The 21727-nt window shown below is 38.2% G+C and overlaps 1 protein-coding gene across 1 annotated transcript; it reads right to left on the bottom strand.

The window, feature by feature from the left end:
- Window positions 1–1702: 1702 nt before the first annotated feature.
- On the bottom strand, window positions 1703–21513 carry LOC131438473 (methyl farnesoate epoxidase-like). Its single transcript, XM_058608533.1, has 5 exons — window positions 21357–21513; window positions 3290–3773; window positions 3052–3232; window positions 2435–2990; window positions 1703–2372 (listed from the first exon to the last, which is right to left on the bottom strand). Exons 1-5 carry the CDS (start codon window positions 21439–21441, stop codon window positions 2188–2190), a joined length of 1491 nt encoding a protein of 496 aa, XP_058464516.1. The 5' UTR covers window positions 21442–21513; the 3' UTR covers window positions 1703–2187.
- Between the last annotated feature and the right edge of the window lie 214 nt (window positions 21514–21727).

Here is a 21727-nt window from a genome sequence, read left to right as displayed (position 1 = left end):
ATAAAACACGATTTTTTATACTGTTACATACATTTGTTTCTAAATACCCAAAAGACTGTGTACAGCATGATATTTTGCCTCGGACCGATTTTAGCACGGTTCGTTTTTGGCAACATAATCGTTCGAATATGCCGTATGTAAACCAGATGATGACATAATTTTCGAGTTGAAAGCAATTCCATAATTGTATCGATTTAAACTACTTACAGCAATAAATGCTAGATGAACATAACTCCAATATACCATTCGAATCAGTTCGTTGAGATCAGCAAATGCGCGTGTGACAAAAAATTTCACTCAATTTTTTTCGGAGAAGACTCAACCGTTTTCTACAAACTCACATTCATATGAAAAGTCTTATGCTCTCAAACAAGGTTCCAAAATTATGTTTGGTTCCGACCTCTGGTTCTGGAACTACAGGATGATATGTGAAACCTAATTAAAATTGTGTAACTCATTTTTTCGTAGATGGCTGAACTGATCTAAGATTCAAATTAAATCTAAGAATCATCGAAGATTCAAATGAAAAGTTTTAAGATTCTATAAAACATCGTACTTTTCAGTCAGATCCAACTTTCGGTTTCGGGGATACATGGTGAATAGTATAAAAATGTTTATTTCACATAAATTAATCAGGTTTATCGGGTTTGCCGATTTGGATAGTCGATATCCAAATAAACTTATTTCAGTTTTAGTGGTATTCAAGTTTAGATTCGGATGGTACATAAAAATTCAATTCGCACTACGATTTTTCAAAGATGTCGACACTGATTTTCATTTTGAAACAAACGTAAACTATACAGATACTCAGGTGAATTTATCTGACTTCGGCTACTCCAATTTTAGAATTTCGGTTCTAGTTTCGAATCGTTTCTCAAAGCTCAATCGTTCTCTCAAAAAATCTAAATCGAATTGTCACACTTTTAGATTCAAAGTGAATCCGATTTGCAGTTTCGAAATTACAGAGTAATAAGTGATTAAGGTCTGAGGCCAGTGTGTTTTAGGGCGTTTTAGAGGGCTATTTTCACGCTTCAAATCTGATTTTCTCAGAAACGGTGACGAATATCAAAAAACCCAACTGACAATCTTTTAGAAAATTAGTTTAGATTATTCTGTGAAAATTTCACAATGATCCATTGACTTTAGCGGTCGGGAAAGTCTTTTTTCTGAAGGAAAAATTCCATAGCTGAAAACGCCGTCTTTCAACTTGTTTATTGAACATCTCGCCTTCAAAAGCATGGATAAAAATTTAATTTTTAATATAAATGAAGTGAATGTTTTTTTTTGTGAAGGTAGGTCGATTTCTATGGCGGCTTCATTTTTTCTGCTCCAGTTGCCTGGTAACGTAACGAAACATGGCAGAGAAATAAAATTGGCTCAGCAAGGCTGCTAAACAAGCGGTAGCTTGTAGTGCTGAGGCCAGTAAGTCGCGTAAAACAACGTGGCTAGCTCTGCGTATTACATTTCTCTCCATGCTTTCTCGCAAATGTGCAAAATGACTCTCGATGTGGCCGGGTGGCCAAGAAAGTTTTGATATTTTCGGTTACAAGTTTGACTACATCCCATAAAATCCAAGAAAGCTACCGCTTGTTTGGCAGCCTTTTTGAGCCGATTTTATTTCTATCTCATGTTTCGTTACGTTACTTAACATTCACTTCATTTTCATCGCGACAACATATATGTTTTTATGCACTAATCGCATCTAAATTAAATTATCTAGATATTGTCAGGATAGATTTTTGATCCATGCTTTTGAAGGCGAGAGATTCAATGAACAAGTTGAAAAACGGCGTTTTCAGCTATGCAATTCTTCCATCAGAAAAAAGACTTTCCCGAAAATGAGATTATTCAAACAATAAACCTAGTTGTGTTATTACACATATAATCAACCGAAACAAATAATTTTTTCGTTAGCCAGGATTAGAATTCTGCTTCAAATCAATCAGATATAATTGTTTATGTATAAAGGAGAAATTGGCTTCAAAACAATCTCTGCGTGCGCTTGGCGTTAACATTTGCACTCTGACAGCAAACTAAGCACTAGGAATAAATATTTTTGGATGCTAAACTAATTGTAATCAAATTACAAAAACATATGTTCATATGTTCTCATTCCAAGCCTTAAAGAAGAGTTTCTCAACTTTGACGTTAGTTAGTTAGAAATATTGATTTGATTGTGTTTGTATTTCAAATCAGCCTCTCCCTTAATTTTACATGGTACGGTTTTGGAGAAAGTGTAATTCCGTCAATTCCCTCTAATTCGGGTAGTTTACCCTCGATCGCCGGCTCGACTATAAAAGCATGCATAAATGCAGCAAAAAACAAAAACAGATTCGATTTAGCCAACGATTCGCCTAGGCAACGTCGTTTTCCTGAAAATAAATTTGACATTTTTGTTGAAAATGATTTCCATAAACCAACCCGTTCAACTCACCCGAACCAAAGGGCAGAAAATTCTCATGTTGAATTAGTTTATCTCCAGTCTCGTTCAGGAAGCGCTCCGGGCGAAAACACTCCGGATCACCCCAGTAGGATCGATCCATATGTAGTGAATAAAGCGAAACCATCGCAATGGCATTCTTCGGTATTACGTAGGTCCCCAGCTGTACTGGTTGAAGTGCCCGGTGGGCGATAGCCAGTGGTGCCACGTTGGCAATCCTTTGAATTTCACAAACCACTGCTTCCGTATATGGCAGATGACGCCGATCGTCCAGCAGTGGAAGACGATATCGTCCGACAACTTTGTCCAGTTCCTGGTGGATCTTTTCGACGACGCTCGGATGATGCAGCATGTAGGCGATTCCGAATCCCAGAGTGTTGCTGGTAGTTTCTGACCCGGCCTGGAAAAGGTCCAGACACAGACAGAGCAGTTGCTTGTTGCTGAACGACGAATGTAGGCTATCTTTTTGAAGCTCTCGGAGGTACGATGAGATGAGACAGTCTTCGGTATCGATTACCTTTGGTTTTTTGTTTAACACCTGAATGCTGTCCTGAAAGTATTCCGGAATTTGAAAATAGTTGTTTCGTTCAGGTGTGGGAATCGAACATTACTTTTAAAAAATCCCACAAGGGACTCAACAAATTGACTAATGGAGCATATCCAGAAGCGGTAGGAAAAGCATGCCTGATACAAGGAAACTGATTCAACAGGCCTCCGGACATGTCGATCACGCGAAAGCTCTTATGTATTGTGCTTGTGATCCATTCCAGTCGTTTATCGTCGAGATGAAATCTGAAAAACCATATTTTCACTCGAACTCGCCAAAATCATCAAGAACCATAATTATACCTTTTTCCTGCAATAAGTGTCCAGATAACGTTCAAAACCGAGATATCGAAAGCATTGTGCATCGCGATATGATTCCGTTTCCTAGCAAGTTTACGAAGATGATGAATCAATTCTTCAGCTTCCTTTTCCACATTGAACGCCATGCCGGCTTTACCCATTCCCAGTGCTTTCAGCGTTTTGATAGAGAACCGCCTCTGAACGTCCCAATCTTCGCCGTCGGTGAACACAATCCCGAGTCGTTTATTGAACGATCGCACCCGAAAGAAGAACCCGTCGGGGCGACCGTTCAGTTCCTCCTTGGAGTAGAACTCCCGGATAGCAACAGCACCGGATACGATGACAACACGATCGCGACCGAGCTTCAAACCGACCACGGGTCCGAATCGACGCACCAAATCAGCCCACAGCAGATGGTAGAAGCTGTGAGATTTCACTAATTTATACACGTGATAGCCACAGCCTACGAGCGGGAGCCAACCGGGACCTGCAATAAAGAATGGAAAAGGGAATGATGTTAGATTATTTTGAAATCAAGAATAGAAGATAAATTAACAACGCTTTGACCTATCCCAAGACATATTTTGTTAGGCTCTGTTTTAGGCGAAACTTCGTTTGTAACGGAATCTTGTGTAGGCTGCGGTGTTCCAATCAAGATGTTTACAGCATAATAATGAGAACTGATTTGAATAATTTGACGGGAGTCATTGTATAAACTCTTGATCATTTTTTTACGTCAATATACACGAGGGTGCCCATGAGTTGTATGGGAAATTGACGATCATCTAATTTCATGGAGCGTTGCTAAAAGACTTCACATCTCATAACTAAATCAGACATAAATAAGTAGGTACAAAACTTGACGACTTTCGATCTTGAAACATTACTATAGGGGAGAGTCGGAAGCGTGGGCCTTTTACACTTAACTTTTTTTTATAACTTTGAATGGAAGGTATTTAAAAACTTCGCACACTGGCATTTTAGTATATCTCTTTTGCTCCATTATGAGTTTTTTGTAAACAGATTCTTGCGAAATTTATGTATAAAATTTAACTTGAAAAGTTGTTGATATTTGACCCGAGGGTCTCCTTCCCTTGGGTCACAACTATCATGAACTATCATAAATTATAATTATAATTGTTTCGATTGATAAAACTTTAAATAACATTGTTTCTCATAAAGAAAATGTGATTAATCCACCTAGCAGTGAGATGATACCGTTTTTTATCAATCCGCATGTGTTTTTGCATGGATATTCTGCGGTGTTTTAGTTCTCATGACATTATTTTAATTATCGTTGTTTTAAACAGCAAATTGAGATATTAATCACTCATTACCCTGTAATTTCGAAACTGTAAATCGTATCGAATTTCAATCTTAAAGTGTGAAAATCGATTGAACATTCCATGAGATGTCGAAGTAAGTTCCACTTCAGAGTTATGTGTCATTAACCCGATAAACCTGATTAATTTATGTGAAATGGACATTTTTATACTAATCACCCTGTATTTTCTAAACCGGAAGTCGGATCTGACTATAAAGCAAGATGTTTTATAGGATTTTAAGACCTCTTATTTGAATCATAGATGGTCCTTAGATTTCATTTGAATCTTAGATCGGTTCAGCCATATACGAGAAAAATGGTTTACACAATTTGAATTTCGTTTCACATATCATCCTGTAGTTCTGGAACCAGAAATCGGATTCAAATATAATTGAGGAACTTTTTCCTTTTTTAACGACTAAGTATACTAGAAAAAGACGATTAAAATTTTATTTCCGATTTTTTTGATTTATTGTTCAACCTAATGCTAAATCATGGTAATATTACTTGAAATATCGGTAATACACCTTTACTATTCGAATATTGCAACAAACGAAATTATTGAAATTTGCACTGAATGGGACTGATATGCGAGTATTTTGCATATGGGACAGACATGAGTTGATATTTTTTTCACATTTTACTGAACAAACCCTCAACTTTTATTGCAATTTCTAAGAGTATATTGAGGATAGATTTCATTCCTCAAGCTAACTCAAAATTGATGAAAATCGATATGGGACTGATATGCGAGTATGGACAGTATAGTAGTCAATATTTCCTTTTTCTTTTTATGCGATGTTCACCTAACCATAGACCATTTTTGTAGAAACAGAAAATGAAAATTATAGAATGATAGTACTCAAGGGAGAGCAAGGATGTGAATATATAGAACGGAAAGGTGAGACGTGACAGAGGGTCATTTAAGCAAGCAGAAATCTTCTAGTAACTTAACCCGGTTCGGAGAGTAAATGGTAAAAGACCTTTATCACTACTTACCGACATACCAGAGACTCGGGCGATTCGCATTGTTCAGATGCCTAAGCCCGACTCCTTTGGTAGAAGGTAAGAGTTAAGTTACTAGAAGATTTCTGCTTGCTTAAATGACCTTCTGTCACGTCTCTCCTTTTCCGTTCTATATACTCACATCCTTGCTCTCCCTTGAGTACTATCATTCTATAATTTTCATTTTCTGTTTCTACAAAAATGGTCTATGGTTAGGTGAACATCGCATAAAAAGAAAAAAATGAGAAATTTTGTTTAGGAGCATACGACTTTTCATATGAATCTAAGTTTGTAGAAAATGCTTGAGCCATCTCCGAGAAAATTGAGTGAAATTATTGGTCACACACGCATTTGCTGATCTCGACGAACTGAGTCGAATTGTATATGGGAGTTATGTTCTTCCAGCATTTATTAATGTAAATAGTTTCAATCGAAATAATTATGCGGAATTACTTTCAACTTGAAAATGCCGCCATCATCTAGTTTACATGTCATACTCGAATGATTATGTTGCCAAAAACGAACCGTGCTAAAATCGGTACGAGGAAAAATGCCATGGAAAAAGATACTGTACAAAGTCTTTTTGGTACTTAGAAACAATTGTATGTAACGGTATACAAAAACCGTGTTTCATTTGGCTCCGAAACAGCGCTTTATCGTCAAACGTGTGAAACTCCTACTACTGAAATAAGGCGAAAAGTCACTTACACAAAAATATCTATAACTCCGTTAAAAATGGACGGATTTTGACAATCGATGGCTTGTTGGATAGCTATTACTGTGCAGAATCTAAGTCTAAAAATTTATTCTGTTTTCAAGGTCAGTTGTGACAGATACTGTCAAAAACCTGAAAATTTTGACATGAAACTTCGTATACCTCAAAAAGTAAACATCCAATCTCCATTCAATAGCGTTTTGGGTAACGGGAAGACCTTTCATTTGCGACTAGTTTGATCAAAATCGGTCCAGCCATCTCTGAGAGCTCGACCTCTTTGTTGACAATGCACATACAGACTCACACACATACACACACGGACATTTGCTCAGTTCGTCGAGCTGAATCGATTAGTATATGAAACTCGGCCCTCCGGGCCTCGGAAAATTTTTCTAAAGTTTGAGCGAATTCTATACCTATTTTTTATATTTATTAAAAAAAGGTAAAAATATGATTAAAAAGGCGGGTGGGTAATATCAGAGACATAACTGGATGTCGTGAATACGAAAACAACTGACATGTTCCTTAACACTTCCGAAAATCAATTAGTTGATCAATTGTATGAATTGTGCAAGCATTCCCCCCACTTGATCTCGATTACTGTGAATTTCACACAGCGAAAAGTGCAAAACCAGTAGTCACAAAGTAGGTTTTTATATCCCCCAACTAACAAGATCTGCCAACTAGATGAGTTTTATGAAAATTTACACCTCGTTTCGCCATCACTTGTGAAAAATACTAAAGAAACTGAAAATTTTTCACTTATCGCACTGTAATATCGAATAAACTTTTCGAAGACTTCCTAAAGAATTTCAAGACCTTTTATTTGTTTTTTTAGTTTGTGAAAATTGATTAAGAAATTTCCGAGAATATTGACTGCACATTTTCTCATAAATTTGCACATATCGCCATGTAATTCCAGAACCGGAAGCCGGATAAAAATGACATTCAATAGCAGAATTTGGGACCAAAAGACATTTTGTTACCATCTAAGTTTGTGAATATCGGTTCAGCCATCTCTGAGAAAACTGAGTGACATTATTTGGCACATACACACAGACATATATACACACGCATACTCATACAGACATTTTGTGGTCTCGACGAACTGAGTCGAATGGTGTATGACGGTTGTGAAGTCGGTTTCCACAGTGATTGCATAGCATAGAAATTGATTTCTATACTTGATGCAATTCATTCACTTTACGTTTTGTCGTGAATACGACTTACTTTACTATGGGGAGTGTTTTCAAAATTAGCCATATGGAAGATTGGGCAGAACTTAATCGTGAATATATCGACTTGTATTAATGGCAGCAACATAATTCTTTCACTATTTCATCAAAAATATGATCAGGAATTTAGGATAATATTGTGAACAGTGTGAGATAACCACAAACAACTCAAAAATTAGGTTTTCTCAAAATTTGAAAACAACGCGGAAAACTCTTTACTTTCGCTTGGGGTTTTCGCGCAAGGACGACAATTTTGAGGTAGTCAGGCACATATCTTCAATTGACTGTGTATAAAAGGGGAACCGTGGTCGAAAATCTAAACTGTGCCTGAAGAATCAGATGGCTGTCTATAAACAAATCATCTACCCCGCAATTGAAAACGCAGTCCCTGTTTGGCGGGGCTGTGCACGAACACACAAACTTAGGCTTCAGCGCATTCAAACTAAGATCTTAAAGATGATTCTAAATCTAGCCCCTTGGACAAGGACTAGTGAAGTACATGAGATGGCCTCCCTGGATATACTAGAACAAAAATTCGAACAATACTGCACGAAATTTGAAGAGAGGTGCTCAATCTCTGAAATACAAATAATTCAAAATTTGTACGTATTAGGTTAGGGATAGTTATAAGTAGGTAGATATTTTATAAATAATTAAAATAAATATTACGATTAAACATTAGTATGTAAAACAAGAGTAACTAAAACACCTATTATTAATAACGAATAGTATGAACAACAAAGATGAAAGGCCAAAGGGTCAAAACACTTGTACTGTAAAATGTTGATGTAATACACAAAAATAAGATTAATAAACAGATATTTATGCAAAAAAATGCGAAAATCGATCATTTCTTCTTGTGCGTTGGATAGAAGCAGACGTCGTGAGAATGATTTAATCAACCAGCAGCTCCCAGACAGTGCACCTTCTTGGTGTTGAAGTGAATAGAACAAAATAAAGCAGAGTACTTCACTTCAGGTTAAATTGAGGTAACTTTATTTACAAGCTTAGCCTAGTTCTTAATAAAAGGTGATTTTTTTGAGGTTAGGATTTTCATGCATTAGTATTTGCTCAGATTTTTTGAGGTTATGATTTTCATGCATTATTATTTGCTCAGTATGCTCTGACATTTCATCATGAATAGACTTACTAACGAGCAACGCTTGCAAATCAGTGAATGGGCCCTAGAAAAGTTGGCAGAAAATCCGCTTTTTTATCGACAAATTTTGTTCAGCGATGAGGCTCATTTCTGGTTGAATGGCTACGTAAATAAGCAAAATTGCCGCATTTGGAGTGAAGAGCAACCAGAAGCCGTTCAAGAACTGCCCATGCATCCCGAAAAATGCACTGTTTGGTGTGGTTTGTACGCTGGTGGAATCATTGGACCGTATTTTTTCAAAGATGCTGTTGGACGCAACGTTACAGTGAATGGCGATCGCTATCGTTCGATGCTAACAAACTTTTTGTTGCCAAAAATGGAAGAACTGAACTTGGTTGACATGTGGTTTCAACAAGATGGCGCTACATGCCACACAGCTCGCGATTCTATGGCCATTTTGAGGGAAAACTTCGGAGAACAATTCATCTCAAGAAATGGACCGGTAAGTTGGCCACCAAGATCATGCGATTTGACGCCTTTAGACTATTTTTTGTGGGGCTACGTCAAGTCTAAAGTCTACAGAAATAAGCCAGTAACTATTCCAGCTTTGGAAGACAACATTTCCGAAGAAATTCGGGCTATTCCGGCCGAAATGCTCGAAAAAGTTGCCCAAAATTGGACTTTCCGAATGGACCACCTAAGACGCAGCCGCGGTCAACATTTAAATGAAATTATCTTCAAAAAGTAAATGTCATGTACCAATCTAACGTTTAAAATAAAGAACCGATGAGATTTTGCAAATTTTATGCGTTTTATTGTTTAAAAAAGTTCTCAAGCTCTTAAAAAATCACCCTGTATAATACATATTACTCAAGCGATGTTTAAGTATACTACAATGATCGGCCACTGCCGATCATATGGTATTGTTCAGCAGCAGTGCGTATCGTATCCACACAAAGAGAGATAGCTACTATTGTCTTGTTGTTTATTGTGCGCAGAAAGCTTGCGTTCCCCGCTTGCTTTCTGCGTCACTTCTTACTTCTTGTGGTGAGATATCCTCTCGCCGTATTTTGTTTGTGCTGATAGCGATTCACAAGCACATATTACCAAGAATGACAAATTGACCGCTACCACGGATGAAATGTATATTTTAACACTTCCCCACAATTTGTACATTCAGCACTTTGAATAACCTTCTGTGCGTAGTTTTTGGGAACCCCTTGGTGAACGCATCGGCTGGTTGATCGGTGCTTGGGATGTATTGAAGATGAACTCTTCCTTCATTGATCAGCTCCCTGATGAAAAGATATTTGATGTCTAAATGTTTCATTTTCTGATGTGACCTTGGTTCCGTTGCAATATGCATGCACGGGATGCTGTCGTCCATGATGACAAATGTTACCACTATGCCCAATTCGTTCAGAAGCTTTGTTAACCACATTCCTTCTGTTGCCGCTGAGCATAATGCAATTAATTCAGCTTCTGTCGTTGATAAGCTAATCGTTGCTTACCGTTTCGTTGACCACGAAACCAAGTTTCCATATAACAGGAAAGCAAAACCTGATACAGATTTTCCATCATCAGTATCATTTGCAAAATCAGCGTCAGCATATCCTACTAACGGTGATTGATCATTTCCATGTGTATACACTATTTTGGTATGCATGGTTCCTTGCAAGTACCTTAATATACGTTTCAATCCTGACCAGTGCTCGTCTGTTGCACAATTGTTATATCTGCTAAGTTTGCTAACTGCAGTGCATATATCCGGCCTTGAAGTTAAAGAGAGATATTGTAAACACCCTACTAGTTCTTTGTAAGGATGCTCAGTTGGCTTGCCACCATTATTTGACCATTTTGCATTTGCATCCAGCGGTGTCCCCACTGGTTTACAGTCATTCATTCCAAACCTTTTCAGGACCTTTTTCACATATTCTGCTTGTGAAATTTCCAATGTTTGTTTTTCAATATCGCGAATTATTTCCATACCAAGGAAATGTTTCACTTCTTTTAAATCTTTCATTTGGAATATCCTTCCAAGCTCGATTTTTATCCAGTCAATTTTTCCAATATCCTTGGAAATCAACAGTATGTCATCTACATATAAAATCAGAAATATTTCTTTTGATTTTTCCATGTAGATGCAGCAGTCACTTTTTAATGCGATGAATCCAAGTTGCTTAAATTCATCGTCAAACCGTTTATTCCATGATCTGCTTGCTTGCTTCAATCCATATATACTTCTGTGTAGACGGACAGGAATAATTTTTCCGATTTCATTCGCAGGTAATTTTATGTAAACTTCCTCTTCCAATTCTCCATTGAGAAATGCTGTTTTTACATCCATCTGATGAACATGCATTTTATGTTCGTTTGCGAGTGCTAGGATTACACGAACACTTTCAAATTTGGCCACAGGTGCAAATGTTTCACTGAAATCAAATCCTGGACGTTGCGAACACCCTTTGGCGACTAATCGTGCTTTATATCTGCCGTCTTCCTTAATTGAGAAAATCCACTTTGAATGAATTGCTCTAAAACCTTCTGACACACAGTTAACCACTGTCCATGCCTTGTTTTGATGCAAAGATTTGAGCTCTTCTTTGATTGCTGCTTTCCAATTTAGCCAATCATCCCGGTTTTTTCAAATGTTCAATGTTTTGTGGAATTTCATCATCATAGGCTAATGTCAATTTAGCAACGTATGCTGATAATCTTTCAGGCTTTCTTCTGTTTCTAGCGCTTCTTCGCAATTCCTACTGTTCCCACTTCTAACCGAAGTAATATTATTATCGCCGATTGCTTATCCAACAATCTATTTATTGCCAGTAGAACTCTGGACTTATCCTCACGGGATTCCAAACTTGTTGCGACAACCTGTCGAGCGCTCTTTATACTCGAAACTTCGTTACTTGACGATCCAGTTTCAATCCGAAATTTTGTATATTACATTCTGTTTCTATCCGAAACTACCGGTTTTAATTCCAAACTACCGAATCCCACTTCTAACCGAAGCAAATAAGAAGACTGATTGTTTCTCTAACAATTCAATCCGATTTCAATTTCTTTCCGAAATTACCGAATCCCCCTTCTAACCGAAGTACTGGTGCTTCCTACCACTTCTAACCGAAGTTAATAATACGACCGATTGTTTTTCCAACAATCAATGTGGTATTGACCAAGAAATACCCATATTCATCCTAACCGAATAATGCGACTACCAGTTTCTGTCCGAAAGTTCTTTGTTCGTCGATCTTCGTTTCTGTCCGAAACGTTGTATTTTGGATTCTTAGCCAACTCAAATGTCCAAGTCTTTCATGCCATGTTTTATGACTGACTTGTTTCCCGACATACGCTGCTGGATTCTTATCCACCAATGACGACTCATCTCAAATCAAATTAAGGTAGTATAAGTTCTCAATGAGACTTCCAACTGCAATGATTTCCTCATTGGATTCAAAGATGACCTCTTTATCTATAAAAGTAACCCTTTTTCCACAACGACTTGCTTTTCTAACCGAAAATAAGTTTTCTTCCAAATTTGGAACGAAAAGAACGTGGTACAATTTTAAATAATTTACTTAATTTTTACCAATAACTGAACAGGGTTTCATGTTTCCTTTCTTCGTAGCCCGAAGAGTTTGGCCAGACTTTGCGGTAGTAACGGATACATTTAATGTTTACACATCCTCCAGCAAGAATTCATCATTCACCATGTGATCAGAAGCGCCGGAATCAACCACGAATCTCACCTTCTTGTTTTTCGAAATCCAGCCATCATAGCGTGTACTCTTTTCTTCTGCGGTATCTTTGATTTTTCCTTCTCTGCAGCAATGAACTGCTTCATTAACGGACACTTGTTTTTATAGTGACCGGTTTCGTTACACCCGAAACATCTAACGTCCTCCTTCCTGCTAGCTAATGCAACATTTTTAAGCTCTTTCTTTTCAACTTCCCCAGCAACAGCATCATAGAACATCCGTTTAATTTCCATTATCGGCATCGCACATTAGATAACACCATCAGAGCACCTTTCACATGCCTATACCTTTCCGGTATGGCAATCAGCAATGCATGAACCTTTTCTGCCACTGTTAGTGTCGATCCCATGCGTTCTAGTTCACGAATGATGAGATCGTGTTCATCAAATATTCTTGACAAGCGGCCAAGATTTCGCTGATTGATGGAATACAAACGATCCCGCATATTCACCATCGCGGATGTACCGGCTTTTTGGTACGTCCTCATTAGTGTGTCCATCGCCTCCTTCGCGTATTGCAGTCCGATCAGTTTGTTCAGCACAGTGTTGTCTACCATCATTACAATGGCATCGATGGCGTCGACGTCTTCATCTATTCTGAGTTTTAGTTTCAGTTTTCGTTGTTCGACTTCGGCTGCAGTTTCCCCAGGGACTTCCTTCGCGTAATCTTCCTCCTCCGGTGTACGAAGAAGTGTATGTGAGAGCTTCATCTTTGCCAGATGATGCTCTACATGCCATTTCCAGGCTGTGAAATTGGCTTCGTCACCATCAAAGACGTTTAAATGCCTCTGCGAGGAGAATACTGCATGGAATAGTGCAGTGCACTCGAGAGTTTCCCTCTCGTAGGCACCAGTTCTTCGCGATCCACCTTCTCCTGCCTCGCTGCTATTGTCAGTCATGGTTGACGAATCAGGTTGTCCTTGTAACCAGTGTAGCCTCCGCGCTGGATTATGCAAACTGTCCGTTTGCACAGTAAACAAACTGTCCGTTTGCTTCAATCGATCTCTACGATTGTACTTTCCCGTACCTACTAGAAATGATCAAATAACCTTTGATCGAATAATCGAATAACTTTCGATTTTGGTTGTCAAGATGTAAAGAATCGAATAACCTTCGAACCTTATAATCCTGGGCCCATAACCTTGTTGAAGTGAATAGAACAAAATAAAGCAGAGTACTTCACTTCAGGTTAAATTGAGGTAACTTTATTTACAAGCTTAGCCTAGTTCTTAATATAATACATATTACTCAAGCGATGTTTAAGTATACTACAATGATCGGCCACTGCCGATCATATGGTATTGTTCAGCAGCAGTGCGTATCGTATCCACACAAAGAGAGATAGCTACTATTGTCTTGTTGTTTATTGTGCGCAGAAAGCTTGCGTTCCCCGCTTGCTTTCTGCGTCACTTCTTACTTCTTGTGGTGAGATATCCTCTCGCCGTATTTTGTTTGTGCTGATAGCGATTCACAAGCACATATTACCAAGAATGACAAATTGACCGCTACCACGGATGAAATGTATATTTTAACACTTGGTGGTTAAAAACCTCAAACGCTCAGGTTGCAACTTCCATTTGGACTTCAGTCGTCAGGTGGAGCAGTTAGCAGTGCTTTGATTTGGACTTCAGTCGTCAGGCCGCAGAGCCAGTTTTCCTTCGAAGAAGATCGATTACATCATCCTGTTGGTGGTCGTTTGCATTGGAGCAAAATACAACGGAAAATGGACAGCAATGTGGAACATTCTGCAAAATCAGCCCTTCCAATGACTCTAAATGTTATCTAAAGAACTATAAAGATTGCTTCTTTGTAAATCGAAAAGTAAAAGTATCAGTATAGTGCAATTCTAAGATAATTTGATCAGTTTTTTGCAATTTTCACAGTTCTAAATTCGCAACAGTGTTTAAAATCGTTTATATACAATCAGTGTTTAATATCTTAGAAAATTATACAATACTGGTTATTCCGTAATATTTATGTGTCAGAATGTTTGAAGTAACTAATGTGTACTGTAGTTTAGGTGTATCGTTTCAAATTCTAGTAGTGTAAAAGGGCAAAACTTGCAGAATTCACACTAGCGATCAACTAATTGATATTCGGAAGTAAAGGGTGATTTTTTAAGAGCTTGAGAACTTTTTTAAACAATAAAACGCATAAAATTTGCAAAATCTCATCGGTTCTTTATTTTAAACGTTAGATTGGTACATGACATTTACTTTTTGAAGATAATTTCATTTAAATGTTGACCGCGGCTGCGTCTTAGGTGGTCCATTCGGAAAATCCGCTTTTTTATCGACAAATTTTGTTCAGCGATGAGGCTCATTTCTGGTTGAATGGCTACGTAAATAAGCAAAATTGCCGCATTTGGAGTGAAGAGCAACCAGAAGCCGTTCAAGAACTGCCCATGCATCCCGAAAAATGCACTGTTTGGTGTGGTTTGTACGCTGGTGGAATCATTGGACCGTATTTTTTCAAAGATGCTGTTGGACGCAACGTTACAGTGAATGGCGATCGCTATCGTTCGATGCTAACAAACTTTTTGTTGCCAAAAATGGAAGAACTGAACTTGGTTGACATGTGGTTTCAACAAGATGGCGCTACATGCCACACAGCTCGCGATTCTATGGCCATTTTGAGGGAAAACTTCGGAGAACAATTCATCTCAAGAAATGGACCGGTAAGTTGGCCACCAAGATCATGCGATTTGACGCCTTTAGACTATTTTTTGTGGGGCTACGTCAAGTCTAAAGTCTACAGAAATAAGCCAGTAACTATTCCAGCTTTGGAAGACAACATTTCCGAAGAAATTCGGGCTATTCCGGCCGAAATGCTCGAAAAAGTTGCCCAAAATTGGACTTTCCGAATGGACCACCTAAGACGCAGCCGCGGTCAACATTTAAATGAAATTATCTTCAAAAAGTAAATGTCATGTACCAATCTAACGTTTAAAATAAAGAACCGATGAGATTTTGCAAATTTTATGCGTTTTATTGTTTAAAAAAGTTCTCAAGCTCTTAAAAAATCACCCTTTATAAAGAAAGAGTGTCAGTTTTATTCGTATTCACGACATCCAGTCATGTCTCTGACATTACACACCTGTACTTTTTTTTTACTGATTTTCAGACTTCTTACGTTTTTTGTAGGAAAGCCATATTTCAGGACCGTTGTTGATTCTTTCTCATTTTTCTCTATTCATGAACAGTGGTCCAATGCTGCTTACTGTTCTGTAGCCCAAGGCACCTGAATGTACAGTCTATAATCTTTTTTCATGAACAAATTTGTGAAACATGCGAAGTGTATTGAAATCAATAAAAACATCAATGCCGACTCTCCCCTACCATAAATTATAGTACGAAATGATAAAGAATATATTCGATACAATTAGCACATCGAAAATCTTTTGTAACTACTGATTCGTATGAGTAAATTCCTTTTCCTATTTCACCTAAATGGTGTGATAACGCCTTTCGCTTGTCATCGACACAGTCTCATTGAAACATATTCCATCTTTTTTTAAGAAAATAACTCCTGACACTAATTTCGGCTCAGCGCTTACGTCACATATAAGGCAACATTTCTCGAACCCAGTGTATCAGTAATAATACATTTGACCATGATCATTGTCCCGGATTGGCGGTTCAATGCATAGGACGCTCTTACAAGCCAGCTGTCGTATGTTCTAGCCCTGACCTGGAAGGATTCTTAGTGTCAGTGAGATTTATAGTACTAGCTATGCAATGATTCTGTACGCTAAGAATCGGCTGCGAAGTCTGTTGAAGCAGAAAGGCCAAATTCCACGAAAGGAATGTAATGCCAAGACTTTGCTTTGCCATGATCGTAGGTCACCATCTGAAATAATTATACGGATGGGAAAAAATAAATTTGTCGATTATTTCACTTGTATTAATAAATATCTCCGATACATGAAGTGTCAGCCAACTGATCTTCAAACTCTAGATTTCGAATGGGCCTAAGTTTGTTGAAATCGGTTCAGCCATCTCCTACAAAATTGAACGGTTAAAATAATCGTTGAAATGTGCACACACATTCATACACATATCCATACACAACAGTCATTTTTCGATCTCGTCGAGCTGAGTCGAATGGAATAAGGCACAAACCTGAATGTTCGAGTAAATCTTAATCATTGTGTATTGTTGACGTCTGTCAAGTCTCATAGTTATTCATACAGTAACTACATGGAATGAGAAGTCCCGGACGTAACCAAGAAAAAGTCGATTTTTTACCGTGAAAACTTTTTTATTCTTCAGTGTAATCTCCATCCGACAGGTCCTCCAACATTTTGATGCCCTTCGAAAAGAAAGATTTGTCAAGGCCTTCAAATTAGGCTTCCGTTTCTGCAATGACCTCAGCATTCAACGAAAATTTCTTTCCCTTGAAAAACCTTTTCAGGTTTGAAAATTTATAATAGTCATTGGGAGCTAGGTCTGGAGAATACGAGGGATGGTGAACCAATCCGTATCGCAAATCATTTAATTTCACGGTTGCTTTTATTATCGGGACACGAAACTCGACTTTTTCCATAGCTTGATAGAAACTAGAACTCGTGTGACACGATCAGCTGTTAGTCAAACACTAGTACATAGATTGTCATAAAATTTACTATTGGGCCATCTACAGGATTTTTCTAAACAAAAATATATACGATTCTAAACTATTCACGTCCTTTCTGTGAGAGGCCTTTTCATTCCATGTACTGCCGTTAAGTGTCCCATGGGGCCATATAAAGCATGCTCCATTTAGAATTAGTACAAACTTTTGCTCATATTGTGGCGCTCCTGGTGGACGGATTTGGAAGTTCTTGGCGCCCACTTGTCGTGAATTTTGTCACCTTCACGTATGATTTTTGACATACCGCAAATCGACTGTACTTTGTAAACAATCAACATGGAAGCCGAAGGAAGGGAAAAAATTGTGCACAGGTATTTGGAAAATCCATTGTGGTCTGCATCTAGGCTAGCTAAGCAGCTGAAATTGCCCAGAAATACCGTATGGTGCGTTATCAAACGGTATAAGGAAACATTGACGACGATTCGAAAGCCTCAAGCCAATCGTCAGAGTGGAACTGTCGACCGGAAACTGCGTGGTAAGATTTTGAAGACGATTAAGAGGAATCCTAATCTGTCGGACCGTGATTTGGCCTGAAAATTCGGTGCTGCCCACAGTACCGTGAGGAGAACTCAACTCCGGGAAGGAATCAAGTCGTATCGAGCTAGCTGACAGCCTAATCGGACCATAAAACAGAATAGTGTGGTCAAAATTCGTGCTCGGAAACTATATGACCAGGTGCTGACCAAGTTAGACGGGTGTCTTCTGATGGACGATGAAACCTATGTCAAGGCTGACTTCGGGCAAATCCCAGGTCAAAAATTTTCCTTGGCAACGGCTCGGGAGGATGTTCCAGCCAAATTTAAATTTGTTTTTGCCGACAAATTCGCGAACAAATTTATGATTTGGCAGGGCATTTGCAGCTGTGGCAAAAAAACGAAAGTTTTCGTTACAAATAAGACAATGACATCGGAACAATACCAACAAGAGTGTCTCTAAAAACGAAATTTCCCGTTAATTCGACCCCACGACCATCCCGTAATGTTTTGGCCAGATTTGCCAAGCTGTCATTACAGCAAAGTCGTTCAAGAATGGTATGCAGAGAAAGGCTCCACCCAACTGCCCCCAGTTCCGCGCTATTGAGAAATACTGGGCAATCATGAAGAGGAGACTCAAGGCAAAGGGAAAGGTTGTCAAAGACATCAATCAGATGACGACCTGGTGGAATAAGATAACTAAAACGATGGACGAAGAAAGTGTGCGCCGCCTAATGAGCCGTGTTACAGGAAAAATTCGAGAATTCCTTCGAAACCGTGACGTATAATTTTATCCGTATTTTTTCTTGAAAGTATGAAGAAAACGCTACATTTGTATAAAAAAAGATCTTGAATTCAATAATAAATAACTGGAAAACAGGAAATTGTCTTTGTTCCAATTCTATCTGAAGCAAGCTTTAAGTGGTCATAGAATGACCAAAATAGTGCTGCAACTGTCCCAGAATCGTTCAAACATGTCAAGTCAGTTTTGTGCAGAAAATAATGAAGCGTGCTGAGTCAGATGCTTACAAGGTACAAAAACCCCAAACCGAATCGAAACGCCAAATTTGAGTTCGATGTTTCGGAGGATGCTCGACAAAAGAATTTATTCAAATTCCGAACCTGACAGGCGATTTGTGGATGTCTCTGAGAAAACCTAGTGAGATTATTTGAAACATACACACACATACATTACTCAGTTCGATGAACTGAGTCTCACTGCTAGGTGGATTAAGCACTTTTCTATTATGTAACAGTTAATACAAAGTGAAAATAACAAAACTAAGGTTAATTTCCAGTTAGAAATGTCTTCGGTTACATCCACATGTCTGGACAAAATAGAAGAATAGGCTAGGCTAAATTGATAAATCGGTGATCAAAAACACAGCGATCTATTGGCATGGGACCATGGTGTTCTCTATTATGAGCAGCTGAAACCAATTAAAACGATTAGTACTAAACGCTACGAACAACAAAAGATCGATTAAAACCGAGTAACTCAGTTGAAACCACCAGAATAGTGATTCTCTTTCATATCATTGCTCAGTATCACACTTCGAAACAGATTTGGCAGCAGATGAAGAAGTACCTTATGATCAAAAAAGAAGCGGAATTTTCATTTTAAAATTCCCGCGCTTGTCCTATCGGTAAACTTTTATTCTCTCAACGTTGACAACACTTTTATACACATTCTGTCAAATTTTGACGCATATCGTACGATTAGTTTTTGTTTGGCGTCTATACAAAGGAGTTGAAAAATTTTCGTGTGGCGATTTTTATAATGGATGAAAATTTAGAACAACGTGCGTGCATCAAATTTTGTGTTGCAAATGGATTTAAGTGTTCCGAAACGTTGAAAATGTTAGAAAAGGCTTTTGGTGAATCGTGTCTAGGAAAAACACAGGCAAACGAGTGGTATAAACGCTTCAAAGGTGGTCGTAGATCCCTGGCAGCCCAACAACATCTGTTACTGAAGAAAACATTGAATCGGCGAAGCAAATCGTGTTGCAAAATCGTTCTGTACCGATTAGAGAGATTGCTGTGTTGTTGGGCATCTCTTATGGATCAGCCGAACACATTTTAACTGATGTTTTGGGTTTGAAACGCGTCGCTTCTCGGCTGGTGCCAAAAAAGCTGAATTTCACGATAATGCGCCGGCTCACACAGCGTTGGTTGTGTCGCAGTTTTTGGCCAAAGCCTCAACCAATATCATCAACCAAGCACCGTACTCTCCAGATATGGCCTCGTGTGACGTTTTCCTCTTCCCCAGACTCAAATTGCCATTGCGGGGAACGCGTTTTGAGACCATAGAGACCATAAATGAGAATTCGCTGCGTGAACTAAAGGCCATACCTTCGGCGGCGTATACAACTTGTATGGAAAATTGGATCAAGCATTGGCATGCATGTATTGCCGCAGGAGAAATTTATTAAAAATTGAAATTTTGCGTGTTTAATCAAATTTCGGTTCTTTTTTGATCATAAGGTATGCGGCTTACTCTGCTGACCTAACCCTGTCAGATTATCACCTATTTGCGTTGATGACGCACACACTCGTTAAGTAGCACTACGCTTTTCTTCGAATCAAAATGGATGGATTTTTGTTGACAGGATTCCACAAAGTTCCAAAAAGCTTAGCTTAGTTGATCGCCCGTGAGTTTCCTGTGATTGGTCAGAAACCAGTTGAAATTGCATATTGAACCAAATGCATGGTACTTGGGGAGTCGTAGATCATGCTCAACTTGCATTCTAAACTGACTTAGAACACAGACTGATCAATAACTTAGATGGCCACGCCCATGTAGATCAATATGGGAAGGGAAGGAATGTTAGTTCAACAACTCTATCGTCCCACGACCAAAGGGCCTAACTGTAAATGGCAGTTTCTCTTTGTTTACTTTTTCTTTCGTAAATTTCCAGGTTGATTTTATATTTGAAGCTGAACTCTTTGCATAAGGTCCAAACCAAAATCACAAACTTTCTATTGATATTTCTATACCACCTTTGTAATTATTCAAAAAGAAAGTAACCAAAGAGAGGCTCTCATTTGCAGTTAGGCCCTTTTTTCATGGAACTATCGAATTGTTGCTACTAGTGACCGAAGAATTCTCTGCATCACCACAAGTGTCATAGGAAAGGAGTGGTGTTAGTGGGGCGAGGAAATGATCAGGATTTATTTTGGTAGATAATGTGATCTACTTATTACTTATAATATTATCATGTATTTATTGCTCTAAGTAGCCGGCTACCGAGAATAAGTTGCAATTTTATTGCGTTTTGTATTGATATGTGTTTCCTACTAAAATACGAAATTTCTTCCGAAACTCTTAAAACTCCGGACAGCCGGCTGTCGGTAGTTTCGCTATCAATTCATTTATTTAATTCATTGTGTTCTGTCATTTTTTTGCACTAGACAGCCGTAACACTGGTAAGATATCACTCGATCGTTAATCGTTTTGATAAACAATCGTTGAATTTTCTTTCTCATTTAAACGTTTGTTTTCTATTTTTTCATCACTTATTTCAAGTTTATATATCGAGATTATGATGTTCTATTTTGTTTCAATTTTTATAATCAACGATAATAAACATCAAAAAGGGTAATTGAACTCATAGTTTCTTTTGCGGATGTACTCTAGCTTTTTTTATTATTTGCGTCCACATTATTGTAGACCTTAAGAAAAAGTGACGTTAAGCTTCAAATGCGAATAAACGGTGCCATAAGAAAATAATAGAAATAATCAATACCCAAGAAAGTTTTGCTTAGGACCACCAGAAAAGAGAATATATTTCACCAAGAAAATAATCACATTATTCGAAATATTTCACCTGGTGGAAAAAACGCTGGTTTCCTCACATCTCGCACACAAAATAACACCAGGAGTAAAATAACCAATAAAATATTATGCCACATTTTGTTCTCTTAGGCACTACTCAAGTACAAAATCACCACCTCAAAACTAACAGGAAAACAAGACAAGGCACATTCTGCACGGTGAAAGAGTTCTGGATAAAATGAACGCACATCTCGCTACCGGGCGACTTTTGTAGATAGCCAAGATTAATCTCTAGATCTGAACTCTTTCCAATATGTTAATATCGGTGAGGCTCCCCGTTTGCAACGCCTCTTCGGACAAGAATAGAAGCTATTTCAGAAGCTGATTTAAATCTATCACGTATCCATTGAGAGGCACAATTTT

Source organism: Malaya genurostris, chromosome 3 (assembly GCF_030247185.1).
Source record: "Malaya genurostris strain Urasoe2022 chromosome 3, Malgen_1.1, whole genome shotgun sequence".
In the NCBI taxonomy this organism is placed as follows: domain Eukaryota; kingdom Metazoa; phylum Arthropoda; class Insecta; order Diptera; family Culicidae; genus Malaya; species Malaya genurostris.
Note: the sequence above shows the minus strand (reverse complement) of the source record. Positions and strands in the feature narration are given on the sequence as shown.